Genomic DNA, 15,964 nt, shown 5'->3' on the forward strand with positions numbered 1-15,964 from the left:
CACATACATCTATATCGATATCTGATTCATTCAAATATATGTTTATTTTTTCTACTAACTTTAATGTTTGTTCACAATGTGTGTCACGCTTAGTTCGAAGCTTTAACAATTTAGCCATTTTCACAGTTTCTAGCAACAAATTTTACCCCTCAAATACTTTAACAATAAATTCTAATTCTAGAATTCTAAGAAAACAAACTGTAATTTTCAACAACAAATCACACTTCAAGCATTAACAACAAATTCTAATTCTAAGAAAGCACAATATTTTCTTACTTGCAAATACCAATGCAAATATTCAGTAAATGCGAAACCTAAAGTTGTAAATTTTTACCAAACAAGATCAACAACATCAAACAACCCTACTACTTCAACAATTACAAAATATTCTATTCAACCAAATTTTCAACAAAACTATTTACTCACCCCACCATTACGATAATTCCCGGCGACAGCACCACATGTTTCGAAGCGAATAACGATACTAATGCATAGTTCGAAAGACTAGTAATAACTTGACGATTCTTGTTCGAACGCTAATTTTGTTTCAACGAATATGCATCAGTGGTAAATTTGATCTTGATTTGGATACAAAAAATTCATGACGATATCTTTCATTTATATTTAATGAAAGCACCAAAATATATCACAGCAATACACATACATCGCAATGGCGAACCACAGTTACATAATGTAAAAAAACAGAATTCTTTTGGCGCAACAGCGCCCTCTATCCTATGAAAAGTTCCAACAGGGGCGTCCAAAGACCAATGTCTGAGTGCGACTCCAGACCGATTTTGAATTTGTAAACTTTCATTGCAACGGACAGTTCACATGGTGCTCTGGAGGAAACAATTTGTATCACTCTTGCTAGGGATATGATTTGTAATTTCAGATTTTTGGTAAGTTAACTATAATTTGCTTTGTAGTATGTAACACATGTTATTATTGTTTTAATAACACAAAACTTGTATTTTCTAAATTTCTTTATTTATTTCCAGTTCTTTTAAAAATATGACGACAGAGAACAAAAGTAAAAAAAAGAAAATAGAAGCAAGAAAATAGAAGTTTTAATAATGAGTGGGAGGAGAATTTCTTTTTTATTGACAGTAACGGAAAAGCATTATGTGTTATTTGTAATTTTACGGTCAAAAATTATAAAACTAGCAATTAATTCAACATTGTGAAAGCAATCATCCTCAGTTTTCTAATCAGTATCCACCAAATTCCAAATTAAGATCAGTTGATGATCTTCAGCAATCAAGCTAATAATGTGGCTGAAGCCAGTTTTGTTATTGCCTGGAATATTGCTCATGCAAAACATCCATATGGAGAGGGAGTGTTTATTAAAAAAAACTTGGAAGATGTACTTAAAATTTTAGATCCAAATAATGAAGCATTGCACAATTTGTTTCGCAAATTCCCATCTTGAGACACACAACTGAACGACGCATAACTGCAGTTATAGATCTCTTGAATATAATTTTAAAAATGATTTGAAGAACTGTATTGCATTTAGCTTAGCCCTTGATGTATCTGCAGATATCACAGATCTTCCGCAATTGGCAGTTTTCATACGTTTTGTTTCACCTGACTTCGTTATTAAAGAAGAATTATTAGATTTAGTCGCACTTCAAGAGTCGACCCTCAGTGTCGATGTTAAAAATGCATTAGATTCCATAATGAAAACTTTTGATGTGCCTTTTAATAAACTTGTCAGCATTGCAACTGTTGGAGCTTCGGCAATGCTGGGTAAAAAAAATCTGTCTTATTGGGCTTTTAAGAGATGATTCTCAAATTCCACAATGAATACCAATTCACTGTTTAATTCACCGAGAACATCTTGTTACAAAATATCTAAAATATCCTGATGTTATGAAAACAGTGTTACACATTGTAGATTACATTCGCACCAATGCAAAAAATCATCGACATTTCAAAAATTTCCTTAAAGAATTAAAGGACGAAGAGCTTCCAAATGACATTAATTTCTTTTGCATTGTTAGATGGCTATCTAGCTACAACGTATTAAATCGATTTGTAGATTTGTTTGATAGCTGCATTTCTAAAAGAAAAGGAAATAACCTATTCAGAATTAGACAATGACAAGTGGTTACAAGACTTAATGTTTTCGACTGATGTCATGGAACAATTGCAGGGGAAGGATAAAATAAAATCTGACCTCTCACAGTGTATATTTAGTTTTCAAACTAAATTACAACTTTTTCAAAAGGACATTAAAAATAAAACATTTTGTCATTTTCCTCAAATTAAAAAATTTGTTCCAATATTAAACAAGAAAAACTCAATGAGTATGTAAAAAAGCTAGAAGAAATATTGATGGAATTCCAAAATAGATTTCAAGACTTGAAATATTTTAAATCGTCTCTTGATATTTTTCTGAATCCATTTGAAATTAACATAATTCAAGGTGATTTTTTCCATTTCCAGTATAATTATGACCCAAAAAGCATCTGGAGAATTAGAATTAATAGAGATGCAAGAAGATCAAGCTCTACAATTAAAATATAAGTCAATGCCAATTACTGAATTTTTGAAATTTGTACCAGAATCTAAGTATCCTGAATTAAAAAAGGCTGCTTGTCGAATTATTTCAATATTCGGAATATGTGCAATCACCGATCAGTATTAACTAACCAGCATCTCAAAGAATTACTGAGATGTGCTGTCACCAATTATTCACCAAATTTTAAAGAATTATCAAGAGAAATAAAATAAATATGTTTAATTTTTAATATTCAAATTCAATATACATAGTTTGTACTTTTATTTATATGTTTTCAATAAATATAATTTTCTGTAAAAAATTTTTTAATACCTCTTAAATACGTATTTAATGCGGCTCGCGAAAAATTTCAAATTTTGAAAAATGGCTCGGACTATCAAGGATCTTGGCCACCCCTGTTCTATGGCATGTCACCAATTTTGTTGCCAAATGTGGCAACCCTGCACCCTTACCATTTTATGGCAACCATAAACCTGCCTTGCGGGGAAGCTATCTTACCGTGCCTGGACATTTCGTAACAGTATGTTCTATTTCTGATGTATTGTGGGAATATACAAACTAAGGCATTGGGCATATGCTAACTGATACACAAAGGGCACCTCACCTTTTTTTCTGCAATTTTATTTGGTTTAGCAATGGTCATATGGCAAAGTTAGCAAAATTTAAAAGTACAACCTGCATTAATTCATGAATACTTATAGCACATTAGAAAATGAAATAACAAAAAGGAATTATGCATATACTGGAGTTGGGGGAACATATATATTTGGAACCTAAAAATATTCAGAATTTGGTTTTATAGGAGAGACTATGCATTCCAAAAGAGATTGTCATTGGAAGAATAATATTCTGCACTGTTGGTCACAAATAAAATTATTTAAGTAAAATAGATGAAGCAGCAAGCATAATATCAATTTGTATGTGTAACTGCTTTCACCACAGAAGATTTTTACTCTATGAAGAAATACTAGTAAAAGCAGGATCAGTCTGAAGTTAAGTTTTGCCTAATTATAAAGTGTATTTTTATTGCTCTAATTTTTACTTTGGTATTAACTGGTATCTGCCAATGAACTACGAGCAGTCTATTAGTATCTTTTGGCAGTAAAATACACTTTCAATGTTAGCAGATGAATTGAATAGATTTTTTTTTTTTTAAAATTTCTCCTGGTTATTGTTTGGTAATCACATTCAAAATCTCATCAAATAAATTATTTTCTTCATCCATATGAATTGTGCTAACTAAAAAGGCAATTATCTTCCCTTGAACTAAATTTCAAATTTTACTTTACTACTTTTCAGCAGCTGATCACATCAGGTTTCTGTCATGCACAGTTTGTTGAATATGAATTGGGACATTGTGATTTATGGGAAAAACACGCATGTCTGGAAATAACGGATTGTTTCAACTTTTTACTGATCAGAATTAGTGAATGCTTGATGCAGAATGCAGTACAAATTAACATGGGATGAATAAACATTGTCTGCAAAACATTCCATAGGGAAAGGGACCACCTTCCAACAGACCTTGCAACAGACTGACGTTCCTCGTCGACCAGCACATGAGTGGCTGCAGCTCAGCTCAATATTTGTTATAAAATGGTTTGAAAGGTTCTGCGTTAAGAAAACATACGCCCCTTCCATATGCAGAATGCCCAATTCCTAGGCAATGCTAAATACTCCCTTTGGGTAGAGTTTGCACGCTGGACACTTGTGCCACACAGAACACACAGTCTGCGCCACTGTTTTATTGAGGTGAAGCCTGCTTTATGACAGAAGGTTTGTTCAACACACACAATATGCATATGTAGTCATTCAAAAATCCATTCAGCCACTATCTTGTCCCAACGTGCAACACAAATGTGGTATTAACATCTCTGCAGGGATTCTTGGAGATCATCTATTGGGACCATACCTTCTGCCTGAATGGTACGATTACCTTGTTTTCTCGGCAGCATGTTCTCCTGGATTTGATGCCATAAGAATACCAGCTACTGTGCGCCAGAACATGTCATATATACATAATGGTGCACTAGCACATTTTGAAATTGTGGTGTGTAACCGCTTTGATGCAACATATCCTGGAAGCTGCTTCTTGGCCTCCATCTTCCCCTGACCTCAATCCCTTGTATTTTTTCTTCTGGAGCCAGCTACCTGAAATCGGTTGTATATCAGACACCTATGGATACATTATAAGATCTAACAGTGCAGACTGTCATCGCTTCAGCAGACATCGCCAGAACACCAGGTATGTTTGAATGTATATGGCAATCCTTCGTCCTTCAGTGTCAGGTGTGCAGTGACCTTCACGACCACAACTTTGAACAATTCTTATAAAACTGTCTTGTCGTCTTGTTTCTGACGTTGAACTGTTGATGCATTGTAATCCTGCTTAAATCAAATACATGTTTTCTACTTCTTATTGACCCATTTTGCTCCATTTGATGTCACACCCTTCATAACTATTTTTGTGATTTTCTTCCTCTAAACATGATTTACTATGCCATGTTCTATGGCAATTTTCCATCTTCTTGATGTCTACTATAACCCCTCTGAATTTGTTGGTCGAATTTGAAACACCCTGTATATATATATATGAATATATAAAATTGAAAAAATTATACAAATAGGACTGACACTATCTTGTGCAACTGCACCTAAGATTATATTACTTAATTATTTACTATTTTAAATTGAAGCAAAATATAATAAAAGGTTTTAAAAAAAAAGTGGTCAAATTAGCAGTTAGTGGAAGTTGTTACATTAACGTGGTTTGAGTTGTAATAGTCATTTGGGGAAAAAATAATTATTATACATAATATATTGTGTATATGAGTGAGTATATATAGCTGAGTGGTATGTGTATATATGTAATTCTATAAATGACCTCTTTTAATTGTAATAAATTTAGGATATGGGGGTAGAGAAGACACCAATTATTTTTTAATCATGGTCCAGATGGTTATAAATGTGGTTAGCATTTAAGCGGAATACATAGTAAAAGAAACTGAGATCTGGACATAGCTAATGAGCCACATAATTTTATTTCTTGAGCCCACATGTTCTTGTTTATATATCGCTATGGGTGCAATAAGCATCTTGCAGTTTTTCATAGCACATTACGTTTCTTCAGATGAAAAATGAAGCAGAGCATCAAAATAAATCTTAAGACCAACAAAGCGAAGCGGAAGAAAAGTAAAGTATAGTAATAGTATAAAAAGTGTGCAATAGTAGTACTGGTATTTATTTCATTGCTTAAATTTTGGATTCGCGATTGGATATGAGCAGTCCCAATGCATGAGGATTATCTAAGGCTTCATTCAGATTATGGGTTTGTCATCATAATGCTTTGTGGTTTAAAGCATAAAAGTCATTAAGTGTACTCACATCTATTTAACAGGATTCAAGCCATAGTCAATTAGGAAAAAGAAAGTTACATGTGTGTAAATGTGTGTGTAACCACTGACTGATGCATGCTTTCCTGTGATTGGTGGTTCTTATACTAACTTGGCACAAAGTTGAAAAGCTAGAACTTTTAGGCAAAATCCCTAAACCAGGTTTTGTGCTATAGCAAGGTCTGGTTGCTTAGCAACGAAGTTTGGCCTAAACCTATTCTAATTTTGAAACCACAGTACGAACAAAGCTTACGTGAGCATGAAATGAAGAGATGCAGTGCAGGAAAATTATAACCAATTTAGAAGACAAAGGGGCAATAGCCAAATTCAAATGAAGACTTGAAAGGACTATCACCAGTTTAAAGTTAGCAGTTTTGAGCTTCATATTTTTTATCTTGCATATATATAAATACCACTCAGTATTAAAAAATTCTTTTAAATTTTATTTATATAAAAGGAATTACTTGGAACCACAGGCCTCTGTGGAACACAAATTGAATACCAAATCCATATTTCTTATACACAATTGCACTATCATGTAATTTTTATATTTTCCTGTTTATAAAATTTTTTTATTGAATCTTTTGGCATGTAGACAGTCCGGACTTTGAACAAGTATGTTATTCCTGTGTTCATGAATCCAGAAGTGCCATGGACGATAAAAGCAAATCACATTCAAATTGCTTTCCGGAAGGAAGTAAGTTGAATTCAACATACTTTTGTAGTTTGACAACTATTTTTGGATTTAAACCTGCAGAAATGTGAAAATTTTTTACATTATTTAATATTGGAAAAAATTCTGAATTGCTGCTCAGTTATGTTAATATTTCATGCTCCATCATTAAGTGCTTTACATGATTTATGTATCTTATCATTATGATTTCTCAACAATGTAGTCATTCATGTAATACAGTTGTTTTTGTTGTTTCTGTAAAATTCTTACACTTGACAAAAAATTGAAGTATGTACCAGGGTTTGTAGCGGTCCTTACAAGTGCTTATAAGTCCTTATATTTGAAAATAAAATATAAAGGCCCTTATAGGTGCTTACTTTTCTTTAAAGCCCTTATTTTTTTGTTTTTAGTGCTTATTTTTTTGCTTTTGGTGCTTTTTTTTTTTAATCCTTTGTTTTTAATGAACGCGCATTTTCCCCCCGTACCAAAGCCGAAACTAAATAAACAACTTTTCTTCCTTATATGCAACGTCAGATGGTGAATCATACTCCCGGAAATTGCTTTTCCCCCCTTCCTCTGCATTAACGTAACCTATGGTGCACGCGAGAGTACAGACAGGTGCACGTCGTTCTATTGGCCAAAGAATTGCGAAAACGGTAGAAAATTCCGGTACATTTGGTATTCTTTTCCTCCCACCCAAATACTACACGCGTTTGAATTTCTATCAAGATTTTAATAATTTGCATTCTCGTTCTGCGTGGTCAGTTCATATTCGTGTTTATTGTGATCGTTATGCTTATATTATGAGCATATGTTTGAATATTTATAATAATATAGTTGCAGTAACTGCTGAAGTATAGATAAACTTCCAAAAATGGGTGTGTTTTTACACAGATTAGCTTTCTAAGGAATAATATTCGGAATGGCTTAAATAAAAGGAAAGTAATCGAATAGTCAAAATAATTTCATTTTCTTTGCCAATACATTATACAGTACGGAGGTTGGGAGTTTCTCCGCAAAATCTCTAATATTGAAACAGCGGACTTTTTTTTGTCATTGCCCAATCTGGATTGAATAGGACTAAAAGTTTTTGCGGTCTACCCAACCCAAGCGAAGATTGATTCTATTCCGGAAATTTAATACAGTCTGTTGAAAATTAGAATCAGAAACACCCCAGATTAGTAAGTCTCTTTCTTTTCCTTTATTTAGTTCTTTATTCTCCGAATACCGGCAGGTGTTGATTCCGATTGCGTAATATCACATATGGAAGAATTACGCCGCACGTATTGCGCAATAAGGTTTGCGGTATTTTGCATTGATAATTAATTTTGATGTTCTGTCTGAGATTTGTTTATGAGCACTTAAAAGAGTTTTACTGTGCTTTCTAAGCAGAATATTTCTCAGTTCCGTTTGTTTTTATATGATGCACATATCGAAATGTCAAAATCATTTATTTAGCCTAAATTTCAATCTAAAGAACGGCTACAATCTCCCCCACTCCTCTTTTTCCAGTTACTATCCGGAATATTCGAGAATTTCCGAGTATGCGGGTTAGTTAAGCTTTTACTGTTAAAGGATGACTGCATGAAGCAATTTCCCGTCTTCTGATTTCAGAAATGTGCCTCTTTTTTACTTAAATTACTTTGTTTGGGATATATGTTAAGGGAAAACTGTTATGGAATGAAAATTTAGAAAATGTTCAGAATTTTGATTTAAGTTGAATTATTTAAATATTAATATGAGTGGAAAAATAAATTATATTTATTATTAGATGCCAGACGAATATAATTAATATGGCTTATTATTATTTATTTTCTATATTTTCAGCTGAAATATCATCAGTAAATTTTGTAATATAGTTTAGTTCTGCATAGTTTTTTTTTTCCTCTCATTGTAAACTAATTCTGTAAATTGAACTGTCATTTAAAATAAAAAAAAAGTTAATTGTTTTCCATTGTTGAGGTAATGCTCATTCTCCTAATAAATATTACATTGCTCATATTTTAAATTACAAGTCTAATTTTTCTTTTAAGGTTATGCAGTTGTGTATAATGTAATTAGACAGGTGCTTATTTTTTCCTTAAAATATGCTTGAAAAGTGCTTATAGGTGCTTATTTTTTTAACTAAAATGTGGCTATGAACCCTGTGCACACTTTATGTGATAATTGTTTTTAATGGGACTGCGAGAAGGAGAGATTTGAAGGATGGTGTAGTTAAGATAACTGTAAATGTGCCATCTCATCCATGAAACTAAAGGTTATTAGTCCTGAATTTTAGTTCTCTCACTTGGTACTGTTTAGAGATTTATATCTTTGGTTCTGCACATTGTTGCAAGGCCTTATGTTGCTTTTCATCATGCTGAATTCTGCACAATAGCAGAATTTGGGTATTTGTTTTGAGATATGATCCTATTAACTGTATAAATGTTTTATTCCTGTTTTTACCTTTGCGAGCAAATAGTGTCACATACATATCTTGCAAAAGTTCCCGGTACTTACGTATTAACGCAACCAGGCCAAAATTTGCATAAAGCGCCAAATTTGGCAACCCTACATGTTTAGATGAAAGTTTATTTGTAAAAAGAAAAAATAACACTGCGTGTGTACTACCACAGCAATGGGTTTTCGGCGGAATTTGCCGAGAAAAGAAAGAGACTTTTGGTTACTGTACCTAACAGAAGCACCGTTACCCTCATGGAAAAAATTTGCGAAAATATCAAGGAAGCATCATTTATTCAGATTGCTGGAAAGGATATAATACAAGTGAGTTCAAAAATGCTGGATTTCTGCATGGAACTGTTAATCACAAATATAACTTCGTGGATCCCAACACGGGCGTTCACACACAACACGTAGAGCGCATGTGGGGCTCAGCCAAATGGCGCAACAAAAAACAGGAACAGCCCGTCATCATCTTCACTCATACCTTATCGAATTTATATGGCGCCTAGCTCAAGCTGTTAATGGCGAAGACGGTTTTTAATCAGTGCTAAAAGCAATAGCCAAAAGATTTCCACCAAAAAAATAATTCTGCAACTTATTCAAATTCGAAACCGGAAGGGTTTAATTGCTATTTTATATTTTAAAACAAAATAATATAAAAAACTGTATTAAAATTATCTGTAATTAATAAATGTACATTTTCTTTCTATTCATACTTTTTTACTCAAACTTACAAATCCCGCCAACCTGGTTGCGATGATACGTAAGTATCAAGTTCCCATACATATCATGTTAATTGGTTAAATTACTTTATGACATTGTGTGTGTATGTATATGTAAGATATAACAAAATATGATGACTGCTTTAAGAATAATTGGTGCCCTCAAAATTAACTATTCTAGATTTGGTGCTCTCTCCTAAATTCATCTGTTCTCCCAAATTCGAGATCTTTCCTTGTTTTATAACAACCTAAAATTATCCAATTATAACTTGTCTCTACAACTGCTCGTACTTCAGTATAAGTACTGCCCGCAAAAAATTATGTCATTCTTTTCCTTACTTCCGCCACTGCTAATATATCCTCGCTGCTAAGCCCACTTGCCTGAAATGACGTCATATGCCTCTACCTGCATATATAAGAAATCACTGTTATTGCTTATGATTTAGAAGTATTTAATTCACTAAGAAAATGATTTGATATGCTTGAAAATAAAGATTGGTGATTTGTTGAATTCCAGTTTCGTTATATTCGTCAGTATGTATTCAACCCCGGCCATGATGACTGCAAGCTGTTAATGCATCCCGTTTTCTCCTATGCATTAAATCATTATATCATATAAATATATATAATTAAAGAAAGGAGAGCAAACTAAAAAAGACCTTGTACGTATAATACAACATTTTGAACTGTATTTAACTGTTGTAATTTTTTTAAATTATTCCTTTTTCAATTTCTACTTCATCATTTCATGATTAATTTTTTAAAGGAATTTCTGTTTAAGGAATATCATTGCTGTTTAATTAACCAAAGGTTATTGTAAGGGGCAAAATTGCATTCAATATGTAGTCAGTAATTTTCTTTTGTCAGTGAAGAGGATAGTCTAATATGATATCCCTCTATAAAATTGCATTTAAATTATGCAAACAGTAAGTAATAATTGGCTAGAAATCCTCTTTTTTTTTTTTTTTTTTTTTTTTTGTGTGTGTGTGTGTGTGTGTGTGTGTGTGTGTGTGATTTCAAGCTATGTTACCTCCTGAAATAGTCTATCATCTTATTTATGTTTAATTTATGAACCTGCTGTCTCTATACCATTTAAATAAATATGTTAATTGTGCTGTCACAATCATGTTCTTTCAATATATATATAGATCCAGCTGAAATCACGTTATTTCAAAAATTATTAAAATTAAAAATGGTTGCTACTGGATCTTTAACACAGTGTGAAGGAATTTTTATCTTTATGCGTACATTAACTGTCCCGATGCTCTGTGGCAAGAAAAAATACTCTTTGTAACAGTAATAAAAGCATAAATTTATTTACTAAAAATGCAGGTTCGTTACTAGTTACAGTTTTACATACCATTTGTTACCTTACAAGAGGAAGAACACATTATTGCCATTCTGTTGCAGCTAATTATTGGCATGAAAGGGTGTGGCTCATCAATAGCCAACATTCCCAAGCAGGTTAACAAAAATTTTAACATTAAAATCTCTATTTTATGAAAAAAATAATACTTAAAGTATAAATTCTATACTGCTAAAATTACATTATTACAATTCTTTAAAATAATAATTTTATAAGTTCAGTCTTTTAAGAGTTTTAATCTCATGACCACATGCAGATCATTTTGGTACAGTCTCGGCAAGTTTTTTTACCTTTTCTATTGCCATCTCACTCTCATCAATTTTTGGATTGGGCTAAATCTTCTGTTACTTCAGCAGCATCTTGATGTCCAGAAATTTCTAACAGGTACATTCTTTGAATTGGTCATTACAATATGCAGTGCTGTCTTGCCATGTACAATTATCACTTTACTGCTGTGGCTTGGGATGAGCTCTATCACTTTCACAATGGGCGACCTAAGCATTTTTTGTTATCACCTCCGATTAATGTGATGTCATCAACATTTATCTTCTTCAACAATCTTTTATTTACCTCCATCTTCAGCTGGACTAAATATTCAATATAAACTCTTCGCTGTAACTCTTCTCTCAATCTTAGTCTGTATTTGTATTGTTTATTGAGATCTTGAGCTTCAGGAACAATTCTTTCTTAACAATTCTTCTAGAACACATGATTCCACCAACAGAATCAGAATTGCATTATATGTTTCAGCTGGTACACCTAGAGATTCTAATGTCCACAATTAAGATTCTAGTCTGTCATACAAACTGAAAAGGTGAGAAGTGAAATTTGTCGTGGTATTTTGAACGAATAATGACAAAAGTTCTCTAATGTAAACCTTTATTAATAAATCTTTTTTTCCCAAATCTGAAAGCTTCTATTACCTTGAGATAATTATCTGCAGTTTCAGGATAACTATCTACTAACTCTTTAGCATGAGAATTTATCATGGTTGATTAAATAAGATACTGGAATTTATCTGCAGGATCTATATTATAATCTTCATGTATTTTCTTAAATGAGGACCAAAATGGCAACCATTCATTAGTATTTCCATCAAATTTTTTAAATTCAATTTATGGAAATTTAAACTTTCTTTCTTGCAAATTATTTACACTATCATAAGAATGTGCCACACTATCAACATCAGTTTCTTTATTTTTCCAATGTAAAATTATTTTAATCTTAAAATCATAATTTAAGTTACATTCAACATAGTTCTAGTATGTTTTGCAGTATTCAATAAATCTAAAATATGTGTATTCATTTCGAATCATGCTGATGTCTTTTATTGGAACAAGGATACCATAACAGAAGTATTTACTCTTGATTTCTGACTATTGTATGTTTCACTGGGCAAAGAGTTTACAGAAATAACCAAACAAGTTTAAACTCAGGGAAATTAAATCTTCCCTGTCTGGAATTAGAAGGAGAGGTGATGATTTTTCAGGTTCCAGTTTACTATCTTTGCATTTTGTGCAATTCACTGAGAAATCTAGCACATCAAGCTGATATTATTGGTTATAAAAAGAGGCTGCTCGTTAGCTAATGGTTAAATATTATTTGCATCCATACACTATTATGTAAATTAAAAGAGTAAGAGTTTCAAAGATAGTTGGGTAACACTTAGAGGCTTTTATGCAGGAAATGGTGCAACAAGAAAATGACATAACACACTTAAAATGGCTAGTTGTAAAGAAAAGGAATAACTAAAATAAAAAGAATTTAAATTAATTTTGTTATCTTTTATATACATGATTTTATCTCTCTATATAGATATATATAGATGTATCTAAGTAATTCAAGAACTAATCCTTTCTTTTTATGTTAATGACATTTAGTGTATAAACAAATTCTGTCTAGGGTTTCTGGGTACCTTTGGATGCCATTGAAGTACCAAGTACTATAGATGGCCCTGACCCATTGAAAGAAGCTAAGGATTTTGCAGTTTTTATTACAGTAAGTAAATAATAAATCTTAATTTTATTATTACTCCTTTTCCAGTGTAACATCATATAGATAGTTAATCGATATTTTTATTAGAAATTATGTAATGTTCATTATTACTGTTAGCTTAAAATTTTTAATGAGTTTCATTAATGCATTTTAAAAGAAATTTTAAGAATATCTGTTCAGCATTCTAGAAATATTTATTTCTGTTTCCAAAAATTAATATAATGCCTAATAATTTTATACTAAATATTATATAATTTTCTGGTGGCAAAAATGTTAACATTTTTAAATAAACAGAAGTTTTCAGAAATTAATCTTTTTTGACAGTATGAAAGGTTCTATTTTTCTGTAAAATTAAGTATTCTTTTACTAGTTCATTCAGTTCTGATATATAAGCAATACAATTAAAAAAATATTGCAGAGCTTCTCAAGTACTTGTTTTAAATTAATATGTATCTGTAGGAGTCTCTCCAATAACTTGTTTTGTGGGTTAAGATTATATTAGGGTTTTACTTTATTTTTTGATGAAAATTAACAAGCATTATTTCATTTTCACCCTAAAAGACATTAAAATATGATTCATCTTCAAATTCAATCAATTCAGATATTGTCATATTTATATCCATTATATCATTTTCAAAACGTTAATATATATGTCATATGACTGGGTATTTGTTATAAGCAGGGAACTTTGTCGAAAACACTTACTAGTCTGACAAATGGTGATTGATAGTGCCTAAGCCTCAAGCCTCAGATTATTCTGTGATACTTGACAGCACCTCATTGTTTGTTCACCTCAAGATCATATGAGCCAAATTGTTTATTTTATAATTGGTAGAAATAAAAGTTTTGGAATTATTCCCTAATTTTCATTGAAGCAAAAAGGTGAAACTGCCCAGAATCTTAGACTGAACTACAAAAGTGTAAAAAATTAAAAAATGATTGAACTGCTACTCAGACTTGTAGGGGTATTCTTTCTGCAGAAGACAGACATACATGATTACATTCCGTATTTTTTTTATTATTTGGCTTTGATGAGAGTGATTATTTAAATTCAAATGCTTGCATAATTATGAAAACCAAAAATGCAAGCAGAAAATACAACTATGGCCAGATATTACCAATAAAGCTAGCTATTACTCCAAAACAGTTGTCTAAGTCAACTTATACACTATACCTTACTGCACTAAGTCAAATATATGCTATACCTTACTGCACTCCTCTCCATCTGTTAACTCCTTTTCCTCCATCTGTTAGCTTCAGTGTCAGAGACAACTAATTCTACTAATCCAGCTTTAAAAAGAAAATGATAGAATTTTATTTTTTGTTATACATTGATAAATGTTTTAAAAATAGTAATGATATGGAATTTGCACAAGACTAGAATTCGGCAGTTTGAAACTGAAAACTGCGCTTTAATAATTATATTAATAAAAATGTATTTTGTTAATTTCAAAAGTAGGCTAAATTCAACTTTAGACTGACACCAATCTTACAGAAAATCTACATTCAAGGAAAACTGATGCTAGTACTTAAAAATGCTTAGTAATTTTCTATAAAATCAGCGGTCAATTTAAAGTTGAATTTTGTCTAATTGTATGTTTCAAACAGACATGTCTCTTTCATTCATTATCTTATTCCTTTCCAGATCAATAACACAGAGAGGGTACCAGTACGATGTAGACTTTTCCACACACAAGTTGGATTAGAAACAGCAGAATTAGCTAACGAATTTTATTTAGATAAAGCAGAACCCATTTTGACTGAACAGAAGGAACTTTTAGAAAATATGCCAGTGCCAGAAATTTATGATCCATCAACAACAGTTTCATTAGTAGAAAAATATCGCATTCAGTATATCAAATAAATTAAATTTCTTCCTGTTTTATTTAATTTTGTTACAGTTATTTTCACAGACAAGTTTTAAATAAGATCCTCTTGAAGAAATATTGCAGTATAGTATTTTTTGAATTAAAAAATGCAACATAAGACATAAATTTTCTCATTCCTGGCCTTCCCCAAAATTACTAAATTTGGGCTCAGCTATTAAAAAAGGCATATCATGTGTAAGAGTTGGAGAAGTAAGGCCATTTAAGGGTTGGTTAGCCATAATCTACATACTATCTGATAAGAAAAGAGTAAATTTTCGAATTTTAAATGTCTCAATAAATAATTATGTTTCTGTCGTTTAAATGAACATCATATTTTAGAAGGTATAGAATCTAAATCTAATAACCAGAGAATAATATACTCATTCTTTAGTTTTTAAAGTTTGTACATTTTGTTCCCATAAATCACATTTTTGTTATCAGTTTTGGAAGTGCACTGTACTCTCAGACAAGTTATGTTAAAAAAAGTAAGCTTAAATGAAAGGATTGCTAATCATAATTATGAAAGCTCTCAAGCATGTGCTCCAATGAGTTAGTTATCCATACCTTTTGAACCGTAGTCACTTCATGTATACATATATATGTGCAGTATATGCAGAGTATATATATATATATATATATGCAGAGTATATATATATATATATATATATGCAGAGTATATATATATATATGTAATAATATATAATTGCTTAGCACTTGGTGCCGATAATGCACCAGTAATGGTAGGCTTGAAGACTGGTGTTGCAGGTATCTTTATAATGGGAAATTCAGATTTGCAAATTATGAGGTGCACCTGTCGCCTCTTAAATTTAGCAGCTGAAAAAGAGGCAGCTTCTTTACCAATAAATGTGGATGAACACCTTGTTGATGTTTATTATTATCTTGAAAAGAGTTCTAAAAGGAAGGAAAAATTGAAACTGTTCCAACAGCTGCATAATACTGAAATGAGAAAAATTTTGAA

At 31.6% G+C, this 15,964-nt stretch overlaps 1 protein-coding gene across 1 annotated transcript in view; it reads left to right on the forward strand.

The window, feature by feature from the left end:
* mRpL9 (mitochondrial ribosomal protein L9) overlaps positions 1 to 15,002 on the forward strand; it is a 44,315-nt gene extending 29,313 nt beyond the window's left edge. Inside the window, exons 5-7 of the mRNA XM_035350206.2 lie at positions 6,515 to 6,616; positions 13,025 to 13,120; positions 14,763 to 15,002. Coding sequence (XP_035206097.1) covers positions 6,515 to 6,616; positions 13,025 to 13,120; positions 14,763 to 14,981 — 417 coding nt within the window. The 3' untranslated portion in view covers positions 14,982 to 15,002. The remainder of the gene's footprint in view (positions 1 to 6,514; positions 6,617 to 13,024; positions 13,121 to 14,762) is intronic.
* The last annotated feature ends 962 nt before the right edge of the window (positions 15,003 to 15,964 follow it).

The sequence above is a fragment of the Stegodyphus dumicola genome, chromosome 7 (genome assembly GCF_044657685.1).
Source record: "Stegodyphus dumicola isolate Sdum_Otavi_A_Nest chromosome 7, ASM4465768v1".
Classification (NCBI taxonomy): domain Eukaryota; kingdom Metazoa; phylum Arthropoda; class Arachnida; order Araneae; family Eresidae; genus Stegodyphus; species Stegodyphus dumicola.